The 27,590-nt window shown below is 39.6% G+C and overlaps 1 protein-coding gene across 1 annotated transcript in view; it reads left to right on the plus strand.

Annotated features, from left to right (window-relative positions):
- The window catches only part of LOC105278653 (laccase-5), a 48,547-nt gene that overhangs the window by 12,460 nt on the left and 8,497 nt on the right, over positions 1–27,590 (plus strand). The window contains exons 2-4 of the mRNA XM_011337879.2: positions 25,695–26,070; positions 26,411–26,695; positions 27,214–27,487. Coding sequence (XP_011336181.1) covers positions 25,695–26,070; positions 26,411–26,695; positions 27,214–27,487 — 935 coding nt within the window. The remainder of the gene's footprint in view (positions 1–25,694; positions 26,071–26,410; positions 26,696–27,213; positions 27,488–27,590) is intronic.

A 27,590-nucleotide genomic window follows, 5' to 3' on the forward strand; every position in this document is an offset into this window, starting at 1 on the left:
GATAACTAAACTGTTTTATCTTGATGGCCGTGTACTTCTCCATCAGCCACGAAAGTCATCTACATTTTTTAAAACTGATATTAAGAATATTACAAGATACGATAAAAATTCTACGGTAACAAGAAGAATATTATAAAACGTATATAAATTCATTTTGTACGAACATATCCATCCAAGTTAACTATCTTTCAACAAATTCCAATTTCTCTTTCGATAAGGTCTTAAAATCTTAAGTACATAGTATGCGTATTACGCTCCGTATATTTTGCAATACTGGAACGCGCGTAAAATGCGCAAAACATAAACGTAATGAACCAGCTTAGTCTAAACGCTTGATTTTATGATTTAAAGACTCTAGACAGGCATCTTGTACTCTCTTTATCTTTTTTTCCTACTCTCCTCCGTAACACGAGATTGTTCTTTTCAATAGCCGCCACCGTTCCGCCGCTCCAGCGTTTCAGAACTTCACACCAGCCATAATTTTCGCACCTTTCGAGAACAGCCTTGCGCCACGCAAGTGCCACGCAAGTGTGAAGAATAAAAAAACCTCTCCGGACTCTATGGAATGAAAAATTCCGCGAGCTTATTAAGCATTATGACATTCTCGCCATATCTTGCGTCCTCAAAAAGCGCGGACGGTATTCCGTCCGCTTGCTAATTAGCAGCCGACCGAACCGAGCCGGGATGCTGGGAATGCTACGATCCGCAGTGAGCACCCCAACACTTGCCTAACTTCCTGTACTTAATAGGATACCGGTCGTAAGTTGCACCATACGCCGCCACACCATAGCAATATACAATAATATCACCGCACGATATATTCGCGCGCTTGCTCGCGCGCATCCGCGCTTGCACGTCATTGCGACGCTTCGCTCGTCTCGTTACTTCGCGATCTTCCTGCATCTTACGAAACTGCCTCAGTTTTTCCTTCTTCTTGTTTTTTCTTTCTTCTGCACGGACATTGGCCAACGCACACGTGACAATGAGTTCGTTGTTACGTGTGCTCCCATTAATGATTACTTAATCTTGGAGGATGAACAGGCGAGCTGCTCTCGTAGCGCGTGAAGACGCGAAAAGAATACGGTAGTACACTTTGCCTAACACGTAATCCGCGTGATGAGATAATTGAGTATCACGGTTCCCTAATCTAGTAGAATAATACAGGATCTCGACGCGGTTGACAATCAACGTTACTTATCAATAACTCTTCGTCCGACGTTATGGCATCCCCTATTGTCGTAGAGCACAATGCGCACCACCAATCTCGCCGAATCATCGTCGGTCTGCTTTTCCTCGGTGTTACATCATCAATCTCTGAAATATCGCCAGTCACACTCAAGTAGTTTCAATTACCTGCCTAATTACGGTTGTCACTGATGAATTAAAATCTGATAAAGCCGCTATTCGCGCGTATACTGCGCGGAGCAGGAAGCGCAACTCGGTGCTGGGTGTTCCGTCTCGTCTCGTTATTTTTATATGTACCTTTCCGGCACAATGTTACGACAATGGCTGCAGTATCGTTACGTGAGATGGGCGGTTTCAGGAAACACCACCTACGACTGCAATTCCCGTATATCTCGCCGTAACGTGAAGTGCTTCCTGTCGCATTTCATATTTCTAATGCAAAAACTGCGAGATAGCTTATAAGCTTCGTCATAAAACCTTATAAACATTGCTCACTTTTCACGTGAGCAGTATTTCAAGAGATAAGAAAATAATAATTGCCACATTTCTGTAAAAAGTACATTTGTAAATTAAAGTCATTCTTTCTTTTTATTACCTCTCGTTTATTAACAATTATGTTTTAAACGCGGTAGTATTTTATATAATTACATTAGAATTTACACTATTGCTCTAAATGATATATGCTGTAAACTATTTTTATAAACAAGAGATACATATGTGTGTGTATGTGTGTTTCTCTCTAAAAACAGTTTTCGAATTTTATTTTTTTATATCATTTTATTTTATTATAGAATTATATTATAGAATTGTATTATATCATTAACAAAGATTGCAGTTGATATATTTTATATGAGACAGGACGAAATACTTTACAAATCCGGATTTAATGTAACCCCACTATTACCTGGAATATATAGATCCGGGAATTTTCTGAATTAATTATCGATCGTGATTTCCCAGCTTGTCCCGCACACATCGTTGCTAGAACAATGTACTGCTGCCTACGTATAATTCACAATGTTCACATTATTCGTTCTATCAAGAGGTTATTTAAAGCGTGTGGAATATGATAGTGATCTATCGTAACATAATATATTTTATCCATTATTCATATAACTCATTCAGAAAAAAATTGCATTAAGAAAATAAGGTGTGTCAGGAGAAACAGAATACCTTCTATCTAAAAATTAAAAGATTGAACGATTATCTTTAAACAATTTTGTGATCTTGGGCATATTTAATTATTACATAAACTTTGGGTCAGACCATACATCGCATCTAAAAGTCATTAAACTATTTTTTATGCAATAAAAATATAAAATTATATCCCTAAATAATTAATTAAGAGTACACGTATGATTAATTTTTTTGCATTACATATCATCACTATATCTAACACCAAATAGTTAAACAATATACTGACATCTTATTATAACAATTACCGATTCAATCATTAAAGTACACAATAAAACAATCTCGATAAATCCTCCACTCTATCCTAGCTTTCGTGCAGGCTTACGCGACGTTTTCACAGCACGGTTTTCACATCAAGAAAGATTTGGTCACGGAAAGTGAGCGTTCTGGTCGAACGAACGACTGTGAAATTCGTCCCTAACATACCGATCACTCGTGACAAGGCGGAAAGCGAAAACCACTTATCTTGGCGATGCTTATTATTGTCTACGGCGGCACCCACACCGTCTGGGAGCGAGATGCCACTTTTTGCTGCTCGGCATCCTCCGCAAGAACGGAGAAGCGTTGCAACGGCATGACGAGGTCGGGAAAGTGCTGACCTGCCGTCCCCGATCCTTGCTACAATCTATCCGATCCTCACCACACCCTGCACTCCCGTGGCGTCTTCCATGTGACTCGCGTTGATATGTCAGAGTGCAATCAGGCCCCCTAATTGCACCCGCTCGGCGCAATCAGCGATTCTTCACGCATATTTTACAATCGGATTGAAATCCAAACAGGCTTGGAAAATTCCCCTTTGCGAACGATTTCTCGTTTCGACCGTTGATCCAAGAGTTGTAAAATAACAGCACAAGTTAACTTTATTCGTATTGCCGTACATATCGCGATATGTATGCTTTATCCGTTGCGAAATAGTCTGATGAAATCAATGGAACATGCGATATAAAACAGCATGGTGTATGTACGCGAAGGATTTAGATACCCGCGCTCACGCATCGACATTAACTCTATAGCATAAAAAATGTTCAGGTTCTAATTGTTCGCGGCCTCAACGCGTTTCGCAATATATTATGTTATTTCTGCGACCAGCCCGTAGCCGCATAATTATTCTTGCGGAAAGACAAACGAGTATGACTTGCCGATGGCATTACAACCTGGCCGAACCACTTTCGATGCCCGCGGTATATGCATCACAGAGCACGGTCTCATTCGGTTCACTTGGTAATTCAATTAATATATTACGGTAACCGAACTATTCGTAAATAAGTACACGTTTTGCAGCGTATCTCAAACACGTTTTTGATTAAATTGTTAAATTCTCTCCTCGGCTCGTATGTGAATTTCAGCTGACTTCCTCGAATTGAGCGGTCGTCAAACGAAGCCATTAAATTTGATAGACTGAAAACCTCGTGTGTCTCGGCGTGGTTTATTACATTTTAACGGCGGAATCTCGTCTTTAATGAGCGTAAACGTATTCGAAGATAAGGTCTTTTACCAAATTGCGCTGAAAGTATATCGTGCGAATGCGTCAGTTCTACGTATCACTCGTTTAAAACGCCTCGATCGCTTCCTGTTCCTTTTTCAGATTGTGAAATCGGTGTTACGTTTACATCTAATTTACCTGGAAGTCAGCTTACGAGTTTACCAAATTTAATTGAACGGGTATTGAACGGGATTTGACATATTTCTAGAACCTAAATAATCCTATATATAAATAATAAATGTTTTTATTTAATTATATAATTATTTTATAATACATTACACGTTTTGTTTTATTCTGTTACGTCATCTAACGCTATTTACTTGGAAATATATGATATATGATAAATTATACAATATGCGTTCAATGCAAATCGGAACAAATTATTGCAAATATAGTATTATGATAATCTTACTTTTGAACAGTGTAAAGTCTTTAGAATTGTTCTAAATAGTTTTAGGAATGTGCCAAAGCTATGAACTGGCATGAATATAAAGTGAGTGGCCAGGGAAAATGTGTCACATGCTGTGCAACTCACGGTTGTTTGCTCTATTCCGCTTTGAGAATGGATGCGTTATGAATCGAGCAACGAGTCCCGTTGTGTTTGCTCATATATTCAGATAAGAAACGTTACCTTTACGGAGCTTGTCGGTCCGTGAGACTTTGTGCAGGCTAATTATGCTATATAAATCTGCCTTCTTTCTTATGGAGCGCGTATATTGTTTTGACCGCGCTGGTTTCATCCACGACCGAATTTCGCAACGCCTTTGTGTAATGCATTTGACAAGAAACATAACGCAAACTTTACTTAAAACAAATAAGAAAAGAAAAAACATAACACATGCAAAATTGAAAAATACACTTTGGGGATATCCATGTTTTGCGTGTACCATGATACAATGCAATGCATTCATTTATCTACTTCCTTCGTAATTAAAGTTGCAGAAAGAATTGAAACGGTCGTAAGCTCAGCTCTTACTAGAAATTCAACTGCAACTCTATCGTGTAATTCATCGTGTCTGTAAATCCTTGCATTATGTCGCATTCGAGGAGACATTTATCTAATTAGACCTGCGTGTGCACTTGCAAGGAACATCGTTAGTTCCGACTGATGCCCGCGAATGTCTGACAATGAAATGCGCGGCACATTTTGACGCGTCGTAAATTCTAGATTCGCCTCCTTCCGCGCTCGAGATTTACCGGATCTCGATCTAGATATCCATAATGCTGATTATTACGTCTACGTCACAGGCACAGCGTGACACGGCGGAACGTGACATGTTCTCGCTGTGTGGTGTCTGGCACAATAGTTTCGCGTAGCGTAATAGCGGCTTGAGGAGCTTTCTCGAGTGGAACCTCCGCACATACATCCGAAGATCGTGCAGGAAAGCGGTGAAACCGGGACTCGTCGGAAGTAAATTCGAATGCGACGATTCTGATTGCATATATCCTCGTTTTGGTGCCTAAATATATAGCTGAGACCGCAGGAAATTTAGGACAGATTTCAGTCATAGATTTTATGGCACGTCTTGAGTATTTTCTTGATACTTTCACTGCCGAAAGTGCCTGTCACCCACCTTTGCGTGATAATATTGATTATGCTCTTAACTATGAAATACAAAGATAACGTGTTCTACAATTTTCTTCAAGAAATCGGATTCGTTTTGATTAATGCATAAATGATACACAGCGCAATATACATCTGTTGATTTATTATATTTCTTCCTAATAAAGTTACTATATATCGAAATAAAACTTAAAAATCACTTGTCAATGTACTTGTAATTAATGAAATGCACGCTATATTACTATTCATGTTCCTTGAAACAATCCTATGACTGTATATTGCTCCAAAAATCAAATTCCCACTATGATTCGTCGATCGTTTTATTCGGCGCATTGTTTGTTCCTTAGTATGAATGGCGTGTGCAACGATTGCATTTCACCGGACGTGATAATGCCTCTTCGAAGATGCGACACGGACGCCAAGTGAAATCTCGCGTATCGCACGCGACTACACGTGCATTAACAGAACGGTTCTTTTATTGCTCGCGTTTAACCCGTTAAACCGGCGCATCAGCTTTCCTCTTTCGGCTGGAGAGGATCGTGGATGAGGATATCACTCCTTCTTCCTTTACGAATGAAACGAGAGTGATTAAAAGGTATTACTACTTATTTCTTAATGCAGGTCGATATGTGGTATTTGGTAAAGAATGTGAGATCATGAATGTTTTCTTTAATTTCTGTCTTTTCTCTCTAAAAGTTTAATACATTAATTATTTTATTTATCGTTATTAAATATCGTTGTGATTTTAAGTATCAAGCTAAATCTGCTATATTTATCCGATAAAATCTTTGTATATTAAATAAGTCAATTTAATGTATATTAAATTTCGGTTTGTCTATATAATTCTTTGCATGTAAATTTTGAATAATCTAAAAATATAGAAGAGAATTATCATTTTTGAACATTGCATTTCGTGTATACTACGTGACGTCTTTTGCGAGTAAACGTTATATGACTTGTCCATTAATTCCCTTTAAAAGCGACAGATGTTAATTTCTTTTTGATTTATGACTGACTATTACGTTTTTATCGCGTATATTGCGTGTATCATCTATATAGTCTATAGAAAGCAGCTGTTTGAAGAAACCTCTGAACTTTACTATTACTATTAATTTTTCTGAAATTTTACTGGTTTTCGAACGTACTGGTTGACGAACGTAGCGCCATATATGATTATTAAAATTTAAAAACTTTTAGAAAAAAGATTTAGAATATTTGAATTATTCATAAAACTTTATGAAAACAATAGCAGTAACATTGACATGTAAATAATTATGATGAAAAACGTACATACATACATACCGCAAATTTCTTTTAAAAGCTTAACTTTCGTGTAATATTGTGTTTATCATCATTTATGATCAATGATGAAATATCGGATATGAATATGCTGGGAAACACCCTCTCCTTTTCGACAATGAAAAATTTTTTTTAAATTATTTTACCTACTCACGAGAAAATTGCGATAGCGTTTACGATGTTCTTACCAATCGCGCGGTTGCCCCTCTCTTGCTACACTGCAGTCATTTCTTGTAGTTGCAAAGAGTAATGCTTTCGGTAATTTATGGTATCCGCAAGATCCCCGTAACATCTCGGCAAGTAATACAACGGTCTTAGATGTTTTCGTGTCAATAATAGCTGATAAGTATCGCGACTTTTAGCGCACCTTATTTTTTAAGCATGAATGAGCACAGATGAGCAAACGCGCTTATTACTGATTGTATAAACGTGATTGCTATAATTATCTCATTTTTCATCGAGAAATCTCCGAAGCAGTATGCCAGGTATTGCGCTTATGGCGTAGATTTTCACGACGATGAATTTCACTGATTTATGGCATGACGGCGAAATGGGATTACCTCGTTGAAGGAAAGAGAAACTGATAGACACGAACCTGTTTTCTTGTGTTTCTTACGATGCACGTGATTCCCTATAGGCGCTAATGATAATGTCAAATAATACACGTGCAGTGTTAACAACATGGTTGAGTCTTAAGAATAATAATTCCGCGAAAATTTCATACATTACATACGTTTTATTGAAATTTTCATTTTGTCTAGATACATTTCATGTTACAAATCAATTTCACGATTTTGCATCAATAAAATACATAAATTTTGAGGTTGCAAAGGAAATTTTGATTTGTTATCATACATCGAGTGTTTAACATACTGAAGTGTTGAGTTTATCATATTCCAACACGTTATCGTAAACTAAACGACCGAATTTTTCAATTAATCACGTTTTATCCCGAAATAAATGTTGTAAAATAAATATCTTACGGAGTAATATATTTAGCAACTGTGTGTGATATGAAAGCGAACCGTTTTCTTTCCTATAAAAAATCTGCGTTCACCTGCGTTTGTGTGATTATGTGCTTCACGCGAGAGTAGACAGCCGTGACCGGTACATTTTTTACGGCAATCGCCTTGCACTCGTAGTGATTCGTGCGGCTCAATGAACCAGTCATGTTAATGAATAGAAATTAGCTGAGAATAACAAACCTTTTCCCAGATTTATCTCAAGTTGACTCTCATACCATATCTCACACAATGGTTAGTTAATGATATTCATGGCTGGGTTAGTTAATGGTATCGATAATTGCAAAAGCCGGCTGTGGTGGGTGCTAAACCCCATGAATAATAACTGACGTCAATAAATTAATTGAGTTGGACAGATAAGATAAGAAACTGATATCAAAACGATTACGACGGTCAACCAGATAAGAAGCTGCTCGATCATTCAATGAGCTACATACATATTAATTATCGCTATCATTAAAACAATGTACACATCAAACTTAATAAGTACAAATTGTATGTATAAAAAAATCGAAATATATCTCGCAAAAACTTATGCCCATAAAAAGTTACGCCCGTAACTTTCTTGCAAAACTGCATAGTCTTTAGAGCAGCTTCAGCATCTTCTCCTTTGTGCTTTCTACTTGCATCCGCATACGCGATTTCCATTCATATATAGGACGGAGCAGGCAGATTCCACATCAGCAAATTTTAATACACATCACGTTACCGTCGGGTTTCGTTCTTCGAATTACCCGCGCTATTACACGTGTACGGCGATTTCGTTGCGAGTATATCGCGTGCGTGCATGGTGCCATGAGCCAATTTTGCGGAGTCACGCGACGCACGCTAGAGATCGGATTAACATTCAGCCTGCGGGCTCTGTCTCGAGTCTAACCAGATGATGAAATCGAGTCCGACATCCGTATCGTCTTCTATATCCTCGAAATGCCTAAGTTTGCATTAGACGCGTGTCCGATCTAATCCACTTAACGTACTTTAGATTCAGAGATACTACAAGTATCGATCGCCATAATATTGATACAAAATTAATGAGGAACGACAGAAAAGTAATTAATATTCATGTGAAGTATGTGTTTGAACTGTAGAGGAAAAGATAAATCGTATATTAGTATGCATCTCATGCGAATGGCGCTACGCGTCGTGAATAATCGTCAAAAATTTTGGTAAATGATGGCACGTGCTCAACATTGCATGCGTGATCTCGTGCACAAGATTTCACATACATTTCTTGACAGAGAAAGATACTGATACTCCAGATTTCTACCATCGATTATGACATCAAAAGTTTTAATATAACAAATTTGATTCGCGGTGTGTTTGAAGTCATTAGTAATCATTGCAAATAGTCTCGGCTTTATGTCAACGTATTCACAGTTGTCGTGAAGTTACTTCACAGTTAATCAACAGTAAATGCAATTGATGCAACGTTAAAGGTTGCGCGGAAGACGAAGGGGCCCGGCATAATGGAGAACCAGAAAGATCACGTATCGTACGTGCACGTTGACGACAAAAGGGACCGAGCAAAGGCCTTTAAGCACACGTACATTCATATCTGCTGTGCGGCCTCGATCTTCCATATATCGCATCTGAAAATCACAGCGCGAGTGAGAACTCTCCGTGTACGTTTCACACAGAAGCTTACAAAAAAGAAGAAATGGAAGAGGAAGATCACGTCGCGTTATGTCACATCATTAAAACTACTAGAATATAAAATACTAGAAGAATGACTGAATTCTTGAGTATGTCAAGTTCGTAAAATGTTGGCACGATTAGTCATCAAATTCCGCGACGACACGACGCGCCAATTTAATGAAGTCATCGAAGATATGATAATGTTATTAGCGGAGAAATAAATTCGCGCGCGTGTCAATAAAATCGAATGGTGAATAGAAACCTGTTGGATACGTCGAGCATATTTATTTGCATTAAATTTGCATTAAATTGGTGCTTAAGATAAAAATCAGCGTCCACTTACAACTTTATCGCGAACGCGACACGTTCGACACTCGAAATAACTGAAAACTTTTATGATAAATGACAGCGCCTACACGTTTAGCTACTTTTCGACAGTGACAAATTATGCTTATATGGGTCGGATATATTTATCTTAGAGTTTCTAAAACACGCGTGGGATAAGTCCCTGTAGTTTAAAATTATTTGCAAACTATAATATAATATATCAATTTTATTTTATGATGCTGCATATATTCATTTATATATAATAAATATATATATGTATTACATGTAAGAATTTATTTTTTATTTTATATTGTCGTGATAAATGTCGTACTCGGTTTCTGCAAAATGTATTCACGATCTTTCTTTTCATATAGTTCTTTAAAGAAATAAGTAATTGTTAGTAGCAATTCATTTTACTCATTAATATAATCCAATTATCTCCATTCAACTTGACACCAGATTCACAATGCACGTAACGATCGATATGGATTTTCTTTGACAGAATTCAAATTTCGCAGTTCAATATGTAAAGCATTTCAAACGTTATACATGTTGTCTCAACTACAGATCCTACAAAATATATCGATGTTATTATTTATTAAGTGAAAGTGAGCAAAAAATTTTTGAAGGATTATAAAGGATTCAAATCGCATGCGCAACTCTCGATACATCATTCTTGATATGTTGGTATACCTTTCACAAATCAATACCTTTTTAGTCATACTGATATTTCATGACAAGCCTATGTCGATTCATCATGAACTGTTAAGAATGTTACACGTTACAAGAACAAGTTATACCACAATGAGAAAATATGATACACGCTAGAAAAGCGTCTTACTATTCAATACTGTATATGGGTATCCATATTGCATATAATAAACTGATCAAAAAACATTTATAACATATGGATTAGAAAATCTTTATTCAGTCTCGTCTTCTCGTCACGAAAAATTTATACAAATGGATCCGACCTCCTTCCGCGTCTTTTCACTTTTCGAGTGCAGTTCCTTAAATTTGATGGCGAGTGTTATAAAGAAACGCTGTAAAAACTTATCGAACATGAATTTTTAATATAGTTTATATATTCAAATGATTCCGTCACTATTACGTTCATAAAATGCCAAGTACAAATTCGAAATCGATAATTAATAATTCAAGTGCAACTAACAATTATCACGTAGTTTTAGTATATTATATCTAAAATTTTAATTTTTGTTTTATATTATAATTTTTGTTTCATATCGATAAATAATATACTTGGTTTCTATAATATAAATTGTATTCACGATCTTTTACAATCACCGCAAAACGACTGCGATGCGTCCTGGCGGTCGATGATCCATGGTGATCAACACAGCGAATTGATTCGTGCCGCGGACGCAGCTTTTTAATTAGTAGGTCGCGACGGGGAGGCCATTATACCTACGACTTCGTTAATTAAGCTTAATTGCCTTCAGGCAAGAGGCATTCACCGCTCCCGCACACTTCCTTGTAAAGGAATCGATCGCCCTCGGCGTTCAACTATCTGACAAGCTACAATGTGACATATCGACATTATCGAGGTGTCGAATCTTCACTTCCGGCATCTAATACTATTAGAGTGATACCGATATCTACGGACGAAACGAGCCGAATACGGAGTCTCAGCACACCACTAGAGATCTTTCTTTCTGGATTTACGATCTAAACACTACTACTTTCTACTTTAAGAATTTTAGCTAATTATACGTCGCGAGAAAAATAAAACGGCATTTTTTCATCAATAACGATCACAATGTGACATCAAATTTTCTCGAAATTTGCTTATCTATTTTAAATAAAATTTCATCTTGGACACTTCTAATCATAATTGCATATCCTTGCAATTCATTTCTTATATTTATATATATAGATACTCGCGTTCGCGTACTTTTCGCTTTATACCGACCTGAGGATTAAATGATCCCATTGGATCTTCTTTATGTAACGGTCGCATGAGCACACCAGGCGGGCCCATTAAATCGAGTGCTAAGCGAGATCGAGCCGAGTTCCTTGAGCGCGTGCACTTGACATTGGCAAGACCGACTGCGCGCCCGGTGCGCACGGCCACACGAAACTAGCTTGGCGGCTTTCCTGGCCGGTCGTTGACTGCTTAATGCCCATCCTCTTTTCATCGGCCGAAGAGTGCCGGCACCGTTCGGCAAGGCCGCGCAACAGATTTTTACCGGGCCCGTCAGGGGCACGTCAAAGAAACTTGGTACGGCTGAATCATTTCGCTCGTGCTATAATGATCCTGCCATTTGCATTTTGCGATGATCTAAGGCTATGACTACCGTTAGACAGCTTGTCATACGCGGGAAAAGGTGCCTCGAGGAATCTCCGGCACGTGTTTTTACATCATCCGAAGGAGCTCCCTTAAGTAATGTGGAAGCTGAAGAACATCGTTCCTTCATCATCTTTAATTAATCTCATCACGAGGATCATCATCTAATTATACACAGTTTTTCGAGCTGGAGGCTTCGCGAGAGAGAAAAAAATCTCAACATCGGTCTCGATTAACTGATTACCAAAAGACCGCAACAGGTACGTGCACCCTGATCCTTGAAGGCGAAGGCGAAAGGTAATTTCGCTGGTGAAAACGTTGGTGGGAATGCAGGCACACGAGCAGGATGTCCATCCGGATCTCCGCGCGCGGAACGGACCAGCCACTCTCTATTTCCGAGGCAGTTGTCTCAGTCGCCAGCCGCGGAAACTGTGTCACGCTTTCTGCATCACTTCTGGAGCTGGCGGCGTGGGCAATCGATAAAATCAGAGTCAAAATCGATTTCACGCCGGTCGCCCCGACCGTTCTAAGCGATTTGCGAGATTCGCCTTCGGGGGAAAAAAATCTTTTTGAGAACTTTGTCGTGTGAAACGAGAAACGTCCCGGCGATGCCGGTTTGTTTCGGAAAAAAGCGCTAAAGTCTCCGAGTAGCATTCAATTTGGGATAAAACGCGCTCCAGCGTTTTCTCGCATAGGTTCAAACATCTCGCATGGGTAGCCCATTAAACGCGTAATCCGATCGGAATAAAAATCGAGGCAGGCGCTTCCGTGTGTGCCAATCAAAGCACCAGGCGAGCCATCGAGATGCTCGCTGCGAAAGTGATCTTGCGCGCGTCCGTTCCGGAGCTGGACCGATGATGAATGGCTCGCGTGACGGTCTACCGACAGCGAAAGGGCAGGCTCGTTTGTAAAGTGCATTTCTGTGTTCGATTAATTAATGCGCTGATTAAAAAGTCTGACCGTATCCTCGGTAGCATCGGCCAATTACGCACATGTTATGAGTGCTCAAATACCCTTTCTATCTAACTCGTAATTTTATTACGTCGCATGCTTAACGACGCTTAGCGATATCAGTAGTCTTTGAGGAACCATGATATCTCACGCTCAATTGAATTATTATCAATATGAGTTTTGCACGATATTTGCATCTTATAATATGTTGGAATGTCGCATGTAGTAAGACGGCAGTTTGACGTCGCTGGTCTTAATCCTACAACCGATATCTTCGTCGTGTTCACATCCTGTCTGATTGCACAATCAGCCGAAGAAAAAGAAGTTCCGGCACCAAACGATCGCATTAGTCTCCGGCTCCGTGTAATTTCGCGCACCGCGCAATTCCCGTTACGCAACGCTTTACCTAGACAAAATGTAACCGTCATTACGAAATTACGAGCCTCTCCCGTGGGGAACGTTTACCTTTGCATAATTTCGTGACGATCGGAGTGATAACGTGGTTGTATAGCGTGCCTCAAGAGCTCCATTCTGGACTGACAAATGATACGGCGGAGAGCACAAGGCCTGCGTACATATTATTCCCTATAATCAGGGCTTTACTAGCCTCGCTCGATCGCTCGCGGGACGGAACGGGCGAAGTATAATCTTGCGGAAACAAACCGCAAATGGTCGAACTACCGCTCGTTTCGTCGGCACGCGGACGGATGAAAATGAGAAAAACGTAAAGAAGAGAAAGGAACAGAGCGGGCTCTCTTTCCCGACAAGTGGCAATGACCCAGACGCATCGTAACTATGCCATTACGGAGTATATAATCCAGTCATCGGCCGGAGATTCTATACCTGATAGAAGTGCATAATCTGTATACCTTTCGATGAGGTACCCTCTCTATAATACGATGATTGGAACTGAACAATATTATTTGTTCCGAATAATTCGGATAACATTGAATTTCCTTCAATTACTTAAATATTTGATCTTAAAAATGCTGATAACAATAATGTATAATAATTAATGATTAATAAAAAGTAATTATATATTCCAAGTATATATAAACACGTAGACTGAATATAATTAACTTAAATCGATCTTAACAAAAATGACAAATTATTACAGCTACATAATATTTGTAACATTAAATTTTTGTCAATAAATCTGCAATGAAAATTCTGTTAAAGTTTACGTTTTAACGGATTAAAATATTATATAAATTAAATGACGGTCAAGAAACATTCATCGATATTGAGATAATATTTTGCGATGTAGGGCAAGAGGAACGTGACAAAGAAAAAGAGTAAAGTATCGATAATGGTTGATATTAGCGCTGGATTATAGTTCTATAAGATCATAATCGATACTTTCTCGCCATCAACAGATAACGTTCACATTCTCAAGTTGAAGTACGAATTTGATGACGTTTAATAGCAATGTTAAAACTATACAGATTGTCCTATTTACTTCCTCGCGTTTATTAATGGATAATCATGTAATTTTCGTTAAAAATATGTTTATATTTCATTGATATTGACATCGTTTTTCTAACTTTAATTTAAGAACTACTACATCTCCGTCTGCTATGTAAACGTCATGCGAATGTAATTATTTTCTTTTATAATTTGTATATAGAAACTTTTGGAATTTTTAATTTAATAATAAATTCTGAGTATGTAAATTTTATTAGAATACAAATTCATCTTGTATCAATTATTATTATATATCTGCGGATTTCTTGAAACATTTCCCGAAAAAGTAGTTTGTTCCCTATATCAAGATGCATTTTATGCACTGGTAATCATAATGGCTAACGTTTGAGTGCGTTTTCTATTTCTTAATAAGAACGTAAGTTTTGCTTCATCGTAATTATATACTTTTAGCGTAATAATTCATTTTTTATTTATAAAAAGCGCTACATTGCAAGACTAAGAAATGCTATGTGTTAAAGTAATAGTAAACAGATAATGTCTACATAATCGCAATTCTTGTGTATGTGTATAACAGGGAAATGTTTGTTCCTCATGGGCACCAGGTGTGAAATCATTTGACAACTTTGTTACAGTAGCAGAAACAAAAATTAGATTTTCATGACTGCGCAACAATGATGCCACTCCACTACGAGATACGATCTACGATCTCGCACTTTGAAATAAATTAAACAAAATAAACATAAAATATGATTCAGTCTATCCTGATCATGCGATGCTGATGATCCGATCGTTTACGTACAAAGCATTTCACTTTGAATTGTAATTACATTTTGATTGATTCTTCAATCAAAGCTTAAGAACTGAACTTTAACATCATCGATTTCATTATTGAAGCAACACTGTCCGACTGGCTGTTCACCTTTGTGCAGGCTTTCGTTCAGTTTGCTCGCTTCGCAGAAGGATATGCGGAAAAAGAAAAGGGTAATGAGCACTGTACAGTGTTTAGCAGCAAGCCGCTCGCACGACTGACACTAATTGGCTAGTTCTACCGACGTGGCCGCAATGAAGATGCCCAGCATCTGTGGAACCGGACGGAAGGGTGCATTAGCCGCACAAACAACTGCGACGCGTGCATATCTCGCAAAGTGTATCGCGATGTAGCGGTATTCCACGGACCAAGACCTTCGCGTCTAGGAGTTTGCTGGGTTTACGAGCATGACGTGATCTTACGTGGCAATTACCTGGCCATCTCTCTTCGCGGGCCACGTAACAAAGCTACGGCGCAAAAGAGCCGCTCGCTCGCCCGAAGAACTACCTGCAGTTTGCCGATCGGCGAACGCAGATACGTAATCTCTATGCACGTGTTGTGAATATCAAGATCGCGTAGCATTGTGCAAAACGCACAACGCCCTTACCTAACGAAAAACGTGTAATGTAATGTTATGCATCGTGCTTGATATTGTGAAATATGTTTTCCTCTGAAGTAACATCGCGTTGGATTTATTTAAAGGCCAGATCGTGAGAAGCGATGGCATTAACCCTCGCATGAAAAAAAGTATTCTTCTGGGAATGTTGCATGGGATGTATTGCAGGATGTCATTGATCTATGAGGCATATTGTATAATAAAATAAGATTAAAGCCACATACGTCAAGAAGAGTATAGAGAATTTCTTCCCGCGCGCATGATTGACGTTAGAATAAACATCACTCTCGGATAGATTGAAACGCGTTTTTAGAAAGCCGATTGCGAGCTTCGAATTATACTATCAAGTAGCTAATAAAAATAAATGAGACGTGAAAGAATTGGACGGGATAATGACGTATTTCGATTGATCGTGTGTCCGTCGGTGCAATTTGCGGCGCGGCGCGCCGTGCACGCATTACTACAGCGACTAAAATTTCACTTTCCCCGCCGATCCTAATATCGAAAGACCTTAACGTAACGATCTGCCCGTTATCTTTATTGCGATCGAATTATTTCGCCGTTACATTTCACACGCACGCCGTCGGCACGATTGCATTAAGATTGCTTCGGCAGATTTCACGCCCGTGACTGGTGTCGGAAATCCCTCTTAATGCGATCGACACACTCCACTTTTTCTATCATATCGCAACGGGGCATGCAAAACGCGAAGGTCGGCCTCGATCAGACTCAAGATTAAGGCTAGACACGTATTGAGGAATCGAAACGGCAATTCATTTCTACGATCTTATTAGCGTGAATTCGTATTTTTTTAGAAACGGTGCTCTTCACGTTTCAAATGCGCTGTACACTTTTACCTCTTTTTTTCCACGCTTACTTTGAGTATCAAATATTCGATCTTGTTCACGTGCACGCAAATGTGTACATAACATAAATACGGGCACAATTAAACATTTACAAGTGTACGTAGAGTTACATAACATAGAGAATGGGCATCAGAATCCGATAGAATTCTTCCCCTTTACATGACATTTCTATTCTTTCTGTTATTCTGACTCGCTGTTAATAAATTGATCAAGTTATCAATTAAAATGGAATAAAAAGTAAGCTACAGTTCTTATAATTTTTGTAATACTGTTAATTTAATTATAATAATTTTAATAATTTTTATAATACTGTTACATTTTTCACATTAGAGAGATTAGGGTTTTGCCGTTTTATTTAAATCTCAAATTTATTTACTTCGATAAGTAGTGAATTAGTTATATCGCGCGATAACACGACACAAACTATTTGAATATGCATCCGGTTTAAATCTTATCACTCAATCACGAGTCGACAACCGAGTCGGCGTTATCTACGATCGTCGGGGTGAGCAGCTCCTGAATTATAATATATTTCGCGTAATTATAAGATTCATCTAGTAATTATCAGTGATCATGTTCGTTCATTCGACAGTGACAGAAGAAGACGTAAAAGTGCCCGACCGGCCGATCAGGCGCGATAACGGGCGGACATGATTAGAAACGCCGCCGTTCGTCGATGGAGAAGGGAAAGTCACGGGAATATTTTACGATCGCAATCTATATATCGCTAGGCGAGCGGCCTGATAATTACGGTACTGCGAAAATTACGATGCGTGAATCGGGATTCGAGCCGCGGTCGGTCGGGTCAGCTCTAGGTTTGATCGTCTGAAAAAACTTGGTTGTTTCTTTATCGAGCCGCGATGTATCCGTCGATTCGGAGGAAGGGTGGAGTCGCAATTTCAGGCTGCCAACGAAGCTACTTTAGTGCAAATGAAGGATCAAGGAAGACTTATTGGCGTTTAATACTAGTAGGCACTCGAGATGGGACGATCCTGAGGATACTGTCGACCGTGAAATTTATTCCCGTGTGTGAGTACTTCCGGCGTGCGGCGGTGGCGGTGGTGGTGGCAGATAAGCCTTTCTCTTGTAACGATCGTTCAGGCGAATCATTTATTTAAGTGGCTCGCGATGGTCTTATTTGCTCTACGGAGGCGCTACGAAGGAAAGCAGGTGCTCGCCCGCGGCTACGGCGCGCACCACAATCACGAGTAGAATCTTTACAAACGACGACGTGGATCGAGCGAGAAAAATCGACTCTGATGTTCGGTATTAATTATCGGTTAATTGCACCGAGTCCAAGTAACGCCCGAGCCGCCGCTCGGTCGATCTCGCATAATCTCATAGTCTCCGGGAGATTGCTCGGTCTTGCTTTTCTCTCTCACGGTGAGCTTGGAACAACTTTATTCTCTCATTTCGGAGATAAGTCACACGCACGCGTGCGGAAATCAGTACCTTTTGAAGATGAATGAGCAGTTAAGAGCAAATGTGGTGCTCGTCCGCTCTGACTCGGATAAATGGATTGATAAATGAGAGGCGGATCGATGAAAGATCACTTTAAACCTGCGGCTATGCGCAGAGAGTTTCCAGACATCTTTTTTGGATGCTGAATTCTGAATCCAAATATCAATCTACATCTGCGACCATATTCATGTCGACGACTGTGTATATACTACTCTATCAGAAATTGCAAAGCAGGGATAAGATGCTTTTAGATACTTTTCCCGCCGGGGGCCATTCTGCGTGTCAAATGAACGGCAATCAGAGAGAATCATCTCCATCGCGTCACACCCGTGCTCGGCTTAATAAAAAAAAAACACGCTGCCAGCTTTCAATAACGTGTCGATCGGGCTAGCAATTGGCGTACGCTAATGACGAATACCGCCCGTAGAGATAATTTCTCCTCTCGCGATGCACGTGGTCGGGATTGACTGACTTTCGTCGTGGCGGCTGTTGTGGATTGCAATCTAAAACGTAACTCGCCGCACCGGGGAGACCCTCCCTCCGCGATCCGCGGAGAGTAAACCGTTGTTATTACGTTCATTAGCGCAATCGGAGCGGCGTTTACGTGCCGTCATTACGTGCCAATCTTGACGCGAACGCTCTACCTCGTCGACGTGCTCTCGCCTTTTCCGTTTCTCTACATATCTCACTTCTCGTTTTTACCTGCGGTACTTGGCGCTGCGCTTGGGAGAGCAACTCTTCATGCCGTTCCGTAAGATGAGACGGGGGCAAGGACAAGGCCAAGTTTGCGAGCGGATCATCGCACTTTCCATCTGCGTTTCCTCCAGGCTGTGCGCTCCTCAGCGCACGAAGTTTTACGATTGGCCGTAATTAATTCGCATAAATTGATCTTGTTTATCTTATGTTTTTACGACGATCGAATACTTTTTCTCAGGACATTTATCAAGATACCATGAATATTTTAAACTGAGAAATTAAAATGTTATTTAAGCTTTCGCTTTTACTTTGGAGAATATCTCCTGCATTTAGTGTTATAAAAATTTTATTAAATTTGCGGATGATATTTCTCAAATAACAATCTAAATGCGCGTTCGAAATAAGAACGGAGGGCCGTGATCAAGATGCGACATTAAACGTATCCAAGTCGATACGGTCGCATCATGAACTGGCCTTTTATTTGAACTTTCACAAGACGAGTCGCAATCTCGGCTCGAGCGACTCCCACGGTAAATATCAATAACGACGTACATACGTGGTGTGAGAAGAAAACCCAATCCTCCTGGAACACACGGATAATACTGAGATTTTTCTCACCCGTTTTGCGACTTGCAAGTGCACTTGTCGTAAGCGAAGTCGTATTTCTTTCCCGCGCAGTCAACGCTGCAAGATAATTATTTCGTACTTTCGTTCTAGCCAACGTAAATCAATATTTCCTCAAATAAGCGAGACGGATACTCGCGCAGACTGATGCTCGTTGTCTTTTACGATTTGGCACGCATTTAGCTGCTCGAAACGAAAGTGCGCTTTTATCACACAACTTCTCGGATTCCGCTCTCACTTCCTCGCGCGTTTTATTGTGCCGCCCGTAAACATCGTTTTCGTGTTTCTTTATCTTTAATTATAAAATTGTATCGCGCTTAACAACATAGCGGCTGCCGAAATTAATAGCCAGTTAAAAAGATCGTAAAAATGATGGGACCAAATTGAAGCATTCGCATTACTTTATCTCAAGCGATATTTGTGCTGTCGGAAAACAACGGGAACACCCGATGTATGCGCTTCTATTCATCACGACTATCGTGTCCTATTACGATTCTTGCATGACATTTAGCTGCATTATCTGTCGACAGAATTAATTATGCTCCCCTCGCTCCTGATTTCGTAGCAGCTGATGATATGATCTGCACTTGTAATCGATAGTCTCTTACTGCCGCGAAGAAAATGTTAATGAACGAGAACACGATTACTAGCACTTATATGTAACATTTCGCGCTTAATCTCTTTTTTCTTATTTCGTTTCCTCAACATTTCTGAATGTATTTTATCATATGTGCCGCTTTGATAGTGAAAAATTGATCCAGTACAAGTTCAAGTATAAGAAGTGTCTTAAAGAAAGTGAACGAAAGTAAAGAACCGGCCGTGAAAAGTGCATTAAACTGTTAAATCGAGACAGCTGACAGTAATTTCGTCCAGCTGAATAAGACGTTAACGATAAGATAATTAATGGGGTCGGTAACTAACGTCTCTGAGTGATTCGGCTGAAGGCACGGACTTAATCACACGATCGCTGTCAAAAGCTATATACGTATTATTATGCAGCAGTGTCGGGTCGCGTGGAAGAATGGGAAAAACATGAGATGCTCGATGAAAGTGTGTCTGTCTGAACACGCGCGATCGCGTGCGCATCAACCGGTCGAAAATGAGCTGCGGCTCCTGATTTGTTGCCGAAGAGGAATTTACACCCACGAGAATGTTTCATTCCTTCTCCGCAGCAAGAATACACGAAATGAGTGGATAAAAAATGGCGAAAAAATAGGGAAAATGGTGAGTCCGGTATGCTTTATTATTGCCGGACTGAAAAACCGAAAGAAACGTTGACGATATTATAATACAAGCGGTTGAATTCAAAGAAGTAATTATCTCCTAAATGTGTCAGCTCCGCCTAATCTGTCCGTGACTCAATGAAATTAAGACGATCTTTATGCAGCACACGGCAAATAAAACTGCGAAAGACCCGTGTTTCTGCGGATTGCTGCGGGCGCAAAAATTGGAGAATTACAACGTTGAACGAAGACAGCGGTGTGCTCGGGCTTTATCTCTCAATTGTTACAAGTTCAATGGATTTTCTCCGAATGCTTTCACCGATCGGCGTTACATTCCGCAGTCATTTTTGCCCGGCTCCTCCTTTACCGCGAACCTTAAAAAAGAATTAAGCCACTGCGGATCGAAGCACGCGGAAAAGAAAATTGGTTAAATTATACGTTACGTAGAGCGTTGGTCACGGGTCTTAACGCGCGTGTATCTCGCGCGGAGGCGATTTCGTGCGTTGGTTTCGTGCAATCACACGAGCACTACGTCACGATAAACGACGGACGCTCTCACGCTAACCGACTCCTAATGGAGTCGACACAATTAACTTGCTTCGCTTTGAAAGTGAGCTCCTCGCGCGGAATCAAAGCTCAGATTAGTCGAAACGCTAGTACGTTCCCAAACGAATATTAAATTGTATGCACCGGAGAGCCCCCTTGCAATTTGGCGTGCAACTTGCGGTGCAATTTAACTGCGTCTATTTATACACATAATAATCGACATGTTTCCAACTTCGTGTAGTATTATGTAATCGTGAAGGTTCGAAGGTGCGAAATACCACGCGCGCACGTACAGAAGTCGCTCCTTTCGTCAGCGTCAGTGTGATTTAAGAGGACAATCGGCGAAAGCATCCAGGTGGTGCCCCAGGACATACTGTTACTCCGGGAATCAGTCGAACAATCGCGACAGGCGTAAAACTGGAAGTGCGACGAATTAATTGCCGCAAAAGGAGCGACGGGGCGCACCGTGAAGGCACGCGATTTTGTCTTACTTAATTCATGGGTTTTTTTCCTCTTTCTCTTTTTCTCTTGCACAATCGCAGCGTCTTACAACAGCTCCGTGTCATCGTCACCCATTTCGCTCAATAATGAAGAAGTCGCGAGGGCGATCATTACATGGCTGCGTTATGCGCTCGCTCTACATGACGCGACCGAGCTAGCACGACATTGCCTCATCGCCACATTGTATTGTATATCGTCGTCACGACGTGCATCCGCGTGACGGATCCTATCGGACACGCAAGTGGACGATGTAGGTTCATGATCTTTTTATGAAGTACCTTCCGTGAAGTATCTTTAATAAAGTGTCATTAAGACATTATTTATCACACATTACCACTTTGCACATTTTGCTGTGTGATTTTGTATAGTGCAAATAATGTAATTTGAGTTCAATCTGAATTTCCTTTGTCAGTGACATGCACCGCGTTTCTTTGCATTACTGATGTTGTCATGGACCATTCCGCAATCTTACACGTCGTTTGCAGATAAATCACGCATTAACCATAATCGGCATCGAGCTATAAATAATCCTTTCAATCACTCAGCCAGACGAAAACTTCTTATTCTTGAACCGCGCATTGGCATGGTTCACGCAGCAGTAATGAGTCGTTACTTCGTTGGCCAGAAAAATTTCGCAGAATCGGCATTACGTGGCGATTGCGGTGGCGAAACGCGGTCACAATAGTGGTGCGCACTACGACTTTCATCGGGGTATAAATCATTCGGCAGTCGGACTACTATTTCTCATGGTGCGTTACGGGCGGTACGGCCACGCCGGAAAACCCTGCTCCGGCTTGTCCAACGGATCTATCAACCGATTCGACTCGAACAGCGGGAATTCACAGTCCAGCATAGATCAGTTTCACAATTCATCGTTGATTGAAAATAAAAAAAATTAACGAGTACTCCGTGCGTTGTGAACACCAATGCAATTTCACGGGATAAGAAATGTTGCTATCAGAATACGTTAAGTCACGCTGGATGTACAAGTTAAGTTATTCACATAAGCAAAAGTATGCTGGAACAATCCGGGGTGATCTAAGCGACTTATGTCATTGAGAACAGATAGAACATGGAACATGATGCATCAGAAAATAATTTATAATTTCTTCGCTCTACGTGGATTTAGATTCTCAGCATATTATTTCTCTAAGTCAAATATTTAGGTCAAATAAGCAAAGTATACGATATTTTTATTTCTGGTTTTTGAACGTCTTTTCATCAAAAGAGAAAACAAAGATGTTTCCAGTTCCGTTAATTTATTCTATTTTTATACATAATGTAAACTATTTAGATAATGATACCATGTATATTAAGATTGCTAGCAAAAATTAGTTGCCAGCACGATTGTTTTATTTTGAGAAGATTGCGGAATCATTATGACGAAAGAAAGCAGTTCGAAAAAGATCTAAAGAACAGTTTCGCCTGGGTGCAAGAACGGAAGGAGATGTCGTTGCCACAGAAGAGTTGCGTTCCGGTAATAATCGCGTCAAACTTTTTACTGTAATTATATTGGAAATTATTATTTCCTCTTTATTACTAACAATGAAGGTCATAAATTTGCAACGTCCGCTCATAAATAATAAATTTGCACTAAAAATTCACGCTAAACATCTTGTGTGTGAGCAATTATGTATATTATATGTACAGCGTAACTTTTGTTGCGCAAGAAATAAAAGGAAGTCTACGTGCAATTTAACACTAAACGTAATTGCAATTTTTTATCTCGGCGCATTGTTTTAGCGCAGACTAACATTAATGTTATATAATATTATCAGAAAGCGCGCAACAATTCTAAATCTCGTACGTGGCATTAGATAGAACGTTATCGCATCGTTTCTCATCATACGTTTATCCGAATAAGCATTACGCGATCAACCGGTATAAAGGCATGAAATATTAGACGTCATACTTGAAAAATTCCGCGAGATAAATCTCGGGCAGCGCCGGCTGATCTTTACTAATAGCGCATTCTATCGCGGCATGCTGTTGCTGACTTCAAACGTGACTACAATGCGCGAGTAGTTTCTCTCTTTTTCTTTCTCGATACAGATCGAGGAATTCCGTGTCAAAGAAGCCGATCTAATCATTACACAACGGCGAATCATTGTTGACTGATTGGGAAGATGCGCGCGAGATAATCGCAATTACTATTCTTATATAACGTTTTAATACCAACAAAACGTTACCTTATCTTGAGTAGCAAAGTTTGATACTGAGAATTTAATCTGTTGAATTAATGATTTTCTAAAAGTAAAACTTTACATTAATTTATTAGATTTAACTTTGCTATTATCTCTTTTTTTTAACTTATATCTACGATTATTCTATCCTAACAATTATTCCTAGTTTGACGACATTGAGCGATTAATTTTATCAGCCAATTTCATCTGTCATACACACACACGCACATAAAAAACCTACTTCAACTTGACGAATCTAAAATAAACACAACTAGCGGATTCGCCTTTTCGAAAGTGCACAATCCTGTAGAGACATTTCACTCATTAAACGTTACAGCGTCTAAATTTACCTGACAGCTTTCAAAACTATTTGCGATTTGAAACAGCGTCTAGATTCACCTGACAGCTTTCAAAACTATTTGCGACTTGAAACATGTCATGAATGGATTCACATCTGATGTAGTTACAATACAACATGAAATACCAAAATATTGTTACAGTCAAAAAATCGTTTTCTCTTAAAATAGAAATTATATTTGTAAGAAACAGTTGCAATTTAATTTGCGTATTTGCAATGAAGGAAAGTCGGAGTACTCAAAGTTTGAGATCTCTAAACAATCCTACATGCGGACACAAACAGTTCGTCCACAGCTCAAGGAAGATGCGTTAAAACGTTTTAAACTACGATTGGAATTCATGTATCTCCTTAAACAAGAATGTCATTTATACCCGCGCAAGAATGTCTGAACTTTATCGAACTTTCACGTTCCATGGACACGAGCGGTACTTATTATAAGCCCGATATCGATTGACGATCGAAAAACCCGGCTTTCTAGTCGGCTCAAAAATAACTTCCGCTCCGCGGATGGTAATGTACGTCGGGGCGGTTTTCTAAACTGCGACCGCGATCAACCGCGAATGCATAAATATCGTGCGGTTACACGAGTCGCATTTGCAAGGCTAAGAAGATTCCCATTAGACGCGAGATATGCCAAAGATATTCGACTGGCGAATCGCGGCTTCAATGTGTACGTGATTCCCAACGAAAATTGAAATCGTGGTTGACGTGATCGCCATGCGCGTAATGAACTGAAACGTCCGCTTTCCTGCTTCTGCGCTCTCACACGATTGACCGATGCCACAGAATAGAAGCAGAAAGAACACTTGTAATGATCTGGCGTTACGACACTGTCCGTAACTTACGACGAAATAATGATATATCGCACGTCGATTGCATGAAATTCGCGGATAACAAGAAAGTTATTAACTATTGCGAAAGCGGGAAATCCACCGCGTCATAAATATCAGAATAAATGTCGAAGTACAAGTGCCGTTTTATCCGTCGCGTCTATTTTTAAATTGTCCCGATACATGGTCTCTTTCTTTAATTGAGCTGGCGTACGAAACGAATATTTAACAAATTTCTTAGAAATTATATTCTGCAATCAAAAGTAATAGATAATACAAAATTGGGAAATTTCAATTTGTTACTTTTTTCGGATATTTTAAGAAGTATTTACGGTGCATTCAATTCCAAAGCACTGAGGATTAAATTTGAACAATCTTGTCTTGTGTGACAGTAAAATAAATCTATACCTCGTAAAATCTATTTTAAATATGAAGTCATCTAATTGCAAATATCGTAAAATGGACAAATTATAGATTCACTTCCCTTCTCGCACCAAACTCTCAAAATTATTCAAACCACCCCTACTTTAAATAACCACTTGGTCAACTCGTGAGCTGTCGTTCTCATTCGAACATCACTCATATGTTACAGATCAATCGACAGCGGCGGATCAATCAGCGTCGTCCTCCTTCTGGAGTCCCAACATCAAAACCTCTTCTGACCTTTTCTCCCAGGATAATAGCGCGGCTTTCTTCCCCACGGCTCACGGACTGGTGCAAACTCACCCCTCTAGTGGTGGTGTGTTCCGCAGTGGCTTTGGCGGAGTCGACAATCTCGGCACTCGGGGGGCGACGATGAGGCCACCGAGGACGCGGCCTCTCGATTATAATGAGCGCGCGACCGCCGAATTGCGCCGAAATCCATCGCTCTCGTCGCCCGACGAGTGTGCTCGCGCTTGCCGCGAGAACGAGCCACCCAGGATATGCTACTACCACTTCACACTCGAATATTATACTGTACTTGGCGCGTAAGTGCTTTACGAAACATTTCAATTCGATATTTGATCCGATAACGATCAAAACTGCTCACGGATTGATGCCCACCAGCGATAACGCAACAAAAAGTTGAAATTGTATTTATTAACTTTTTAAGATTTCAACAGAAGTCTTAATATATTGTATTTTAATTAATTTTATATACGAGTACTATAAGATATAACAGAGTGATAACTTTTAAACAAATATTACTTTTTAATTAAAAACTGAGTTTTTTCGAGGAAGAAACTTGTGCAAAATTTTAATCGTCTTTGTTTAAACCTCTGTGAAAGAAATTTTCAGATTTGATCCAAATTTGTTATAAATTTTCAGAGCGTGTCAAGTATGCACACCGAACGCAACCAATTCCATATGGAGCGACTGCCAATGTGTTCTGGCGGACGGAGTTGAACGAGGTATCCTGACTGCGAACAGGATGATTCCTGGACCGAGTATACAGGTGTGCCAGGGCGACAAAGTCGTTATTGACGTGGAAAATCATATTGAGGGAATGGAAGCCACGATACATTGGCACGGTGTATGGCAAAGAGGGTCTCCATACTACGACGGTGTACCCTATGTGACGCAGTGCCCCATTCAAGAGGGTAACACGTTTAGGTACGCGCGGGTGACAATCTCATCCTTTAATACAACAAAATTTCCATTCTTATATGGGAGAAAGATAATAATTTTTTATTATATGCCACGATAAAATCATTCAAGCTTTTATTTAATTTATTTATAATTTTAAACATTTAAAATTCTAAAAAATAGTCAAAGAATTTTTTGTCATTTTGGTCCCGATGTTTTATTAGTATTTCAATCTATTTCATCAGAGGCGAGAAGTAACCTGATACGAAACGTTGGAATCAAAATGACAAAAAATGTAACTTTAACTCGAAACTAAAACTGATGATGACTATTACGAAAATCTTAAATTTTTATTTTTGATAGTCAAAGAAACTGTGATATCTTATTCCATCATATAATCAATTTCCGGAATGAGCTTTAGTTGCTTTAGATAAATGTTCTCCAAACTTTTCAAAATCTTCAATAATTTATTGTGCAACGAATAATTATATTACAAAAAGTTTTAATAATTGTATTATAAAAATATAATTTTGATGTGTATAAAGATATCAATGGACAGCCGGCAATGAGGGTACGCATTTCTGGCATGCACACACTGGTATGCAAAAGATAGACGGTCTATACGGAAGTATAGTGATCCGACAGCCGCCGAGCAAGGACCCTAATAGCAATATGTACGATTATGATTTAACCACACACGTGATGCTTATCAGCGATTGGTTCCACGAGAGCGCTGTCGAACGTTTTCCGGGTCGTCTTGCAGTCAACGTCGGTCAAGCACCTGAAAGCGTGCTGATCAACGGGAAAGGTCAATTTAGGGTATGTCATTTAGAGGATATTAATTGATCTTGCTCAGAGAAGATATCATCTGACGCATCAAATCTTACGTATGATTCCTGCATTACTGTATTTATTGTTGCAA

The sequence above is a fragment of the Ooceraea biroi genome, chromosome 4, assembly GCF_003672135.1.
Source record: "Ooceraea biroi isolate clonal line C1 chromosome 4, Obir_v5.4, whole genome shotgun sequence".
In the NCBI taxonomy this organism is placed as follows: Eukaryota; Metazoa; Arthropoda; class Insecta; order Hymenoptera; family Formicidae; genus Ooceraea; species Ooceraea biroi.